This window comes from Fulmarus glacialis, unplaced genomic scaffold, assembly GCF_000690835.1.
Source record: "Fulmarus glacialis isolate BGI_N327 unplaced genomic scaffold, ASM69083v1 scaffold25624, whole genome shotgun sequence".
NCBI classification, from domain to species: Eukaryota; Metazoa; Chordata; class Aves; order Procellariiformes; family Procellariidae; genus Fulmarus; species Fulmarus glacialis.
Window position 1 is genome coordinate 5908 of NW_009206503.1, and position 1824 is coordinate 7731.

Sequence of the window (1824 nt, forward strand, 5' to 3'; positions counted from 1 at the left end):
TGCTTCCAAATGAGATGTTTAACTTGTTTCCTGGGATGAACAACAGCTCCGTGGTCACCACTGGCTGAGGCCAGATGGGGACCTGCCACCCTGACTCTGACTGTCTCCCCCACCATCTCTGGCAATGTCCCATGTGAGGTCCCTCCCTGCTCCGGTCCATCAAGGAGCTTCTGCCCTCACCTTCTCAAAGACGCCGGCGGTGGCTGGGCAGCTGGAGGGGTCCTGGCACACACACATGGGCGAGTTGTTGTCATCCACCTCGCACACCTTGCCGTGCTTGCAGTGGTGGTTCTGGCAGGGGTCTGGGAGAGGACAGGGAGCAAAGTCAGAGCCTGCCCCATCCTCACCTCCCACAAGCTGCCCGGGGCATCTCAGCCCAGAGGGAAGACAGAGACTTCACCAGGGACAGCCCCGAGCATCTCTTCCTGCACTGGGAATGTGTGGGGATTTCCAGAAGTCCACGTTAGCACTTGGGCTAATCCTGGGCTCCTTTCTGTAGCCACACAACGCAATGGCTTTTCTGTTGCAAAAAACAGGCTTACAGAGAATCCAGTGCTGGAAAGAGGCCATGCACCTCTTTCGCTTTTAAGTGTGCACCTAGGTTGGAATTGTCCTTGTGCTACCGCCTTTCCCAAGGAGTCCCTCACTGTTTGGGGTAGCTAAAGCTCCCCCAGCCAGGGAAGGGACGATGTCTCTCTGCTGGAGAGCAGAGAAGAGTGACTTACTCTCTGCGACAATCTCCTCTACATCTTCTGTGGGTTCCTCGAACTCTCCCACCTCCACCTGGACAGGGTTAGCCCCCACAGGCTCCTGCAAAAGAGGTCAGTGTTTCTGGTAGGGGTGCAAAAAGAGCTGGGCCCCATTCTCGGGGGGCAGAGCAGCCCCCCCATTGCACCCACTCCCCCTTGCTTTGGAGATGCTCTTCCCAGAGTGGTGGGTGCTGCAAGGGGTGGGTGTCAAGGAGGAGCAGAGTCACCTACCTCTGTGGTGGGGTCTTCGATGACCTCCGTCTCATCAGGCAGAGCCTCCTGCTGCAGGGGAAAGGGACCATGAGCCAGGGCCCATGGGGATGATGGTCCCAAGGGGGGTGACCCACCAGGGCAGGCGGCAGGGCCACCCTTGGGTTTCCTCTCCCCCTGCTGTCCCCCAGGGGTTTATTCGTTATAAAAGAAAATCCCCATCAGATACATTGGACGGACAACCCCGACAGCAGAGAGGCTCCGTTGTCTCCCGTACTTACCGGAGCTGCCAGGGCTTTGCCTGCCAGGCAGAGAAGGAAAAAAATCCAGGCCCTCATCTTTCAGCAAACCCTGAATAAAGGAGAGGAAAAGGAGGGATGCTTCATTTCCTTCCTCGTCTGTTCAATATTACAGCCCCACATGCTGGCTTTGCTAGTCAAAACCTTAAGCCAAATCATGTTTCCAAGACAAATTCTTTTGATTTTGCAAAATGGGACGGCGGGGTTTAGATTTCTGTTGCTTTCCTGGATGCCTTTAGAAAAATTGCAGTCAAAATGGCAGTTCCCCTTTCCTTCACAGGATTTTTTTTGGACCAAAAAAACCATTTTTCATGTTAAAAGCCCCTGATATGAGCCCCAGGTACAAGCAATGAAACTCTCTACCATTTTGTTTGTCAATCAGGGGAAAAATGAAAGTGGAGGAAGGAAAGAGATAACAGAGAGATGGTGAGACAGGGCACTTGAGAATTAAATCCATTAGAAAACCCCTTCCCACATGGAGACAGACATTTCTAGGGGTATCAGGGACCAGCCCCCACCCCCAGCACCCCCAAATGTTGGGGTCTCTACTATAGTTTTTCCCTTTC

General features: G+C 53.6%; 1 protein-coding gene across 1 annotated transcript in view; it reads right to left on the reverse strand.

The window, feature by feature from the left end:
* The window catches only part of SPARC (secreted protein, acidic, cysteine-rich (osteonectin)), a 3831-nt gene extending 2534 nt beyond the window's left edge, over nucleotides 1-1297 (reverse strand). Inside the window, 4 exon segments of the mRNA XM_009575782.1 lie at nucleotides 181-302; nucleotides 726-807; nucleotides 969-1031; nucleotides 1241-1297. Coding sequence (XP_009574077.1) covers nucleotides 181-302; nucleotides 726-807; nucleotides 969-1031; nucleotides 1241-1297 — 324 coding nt within the window.
* Nucleotides 1298-1824: the final 527 nt, after the last annotated feature.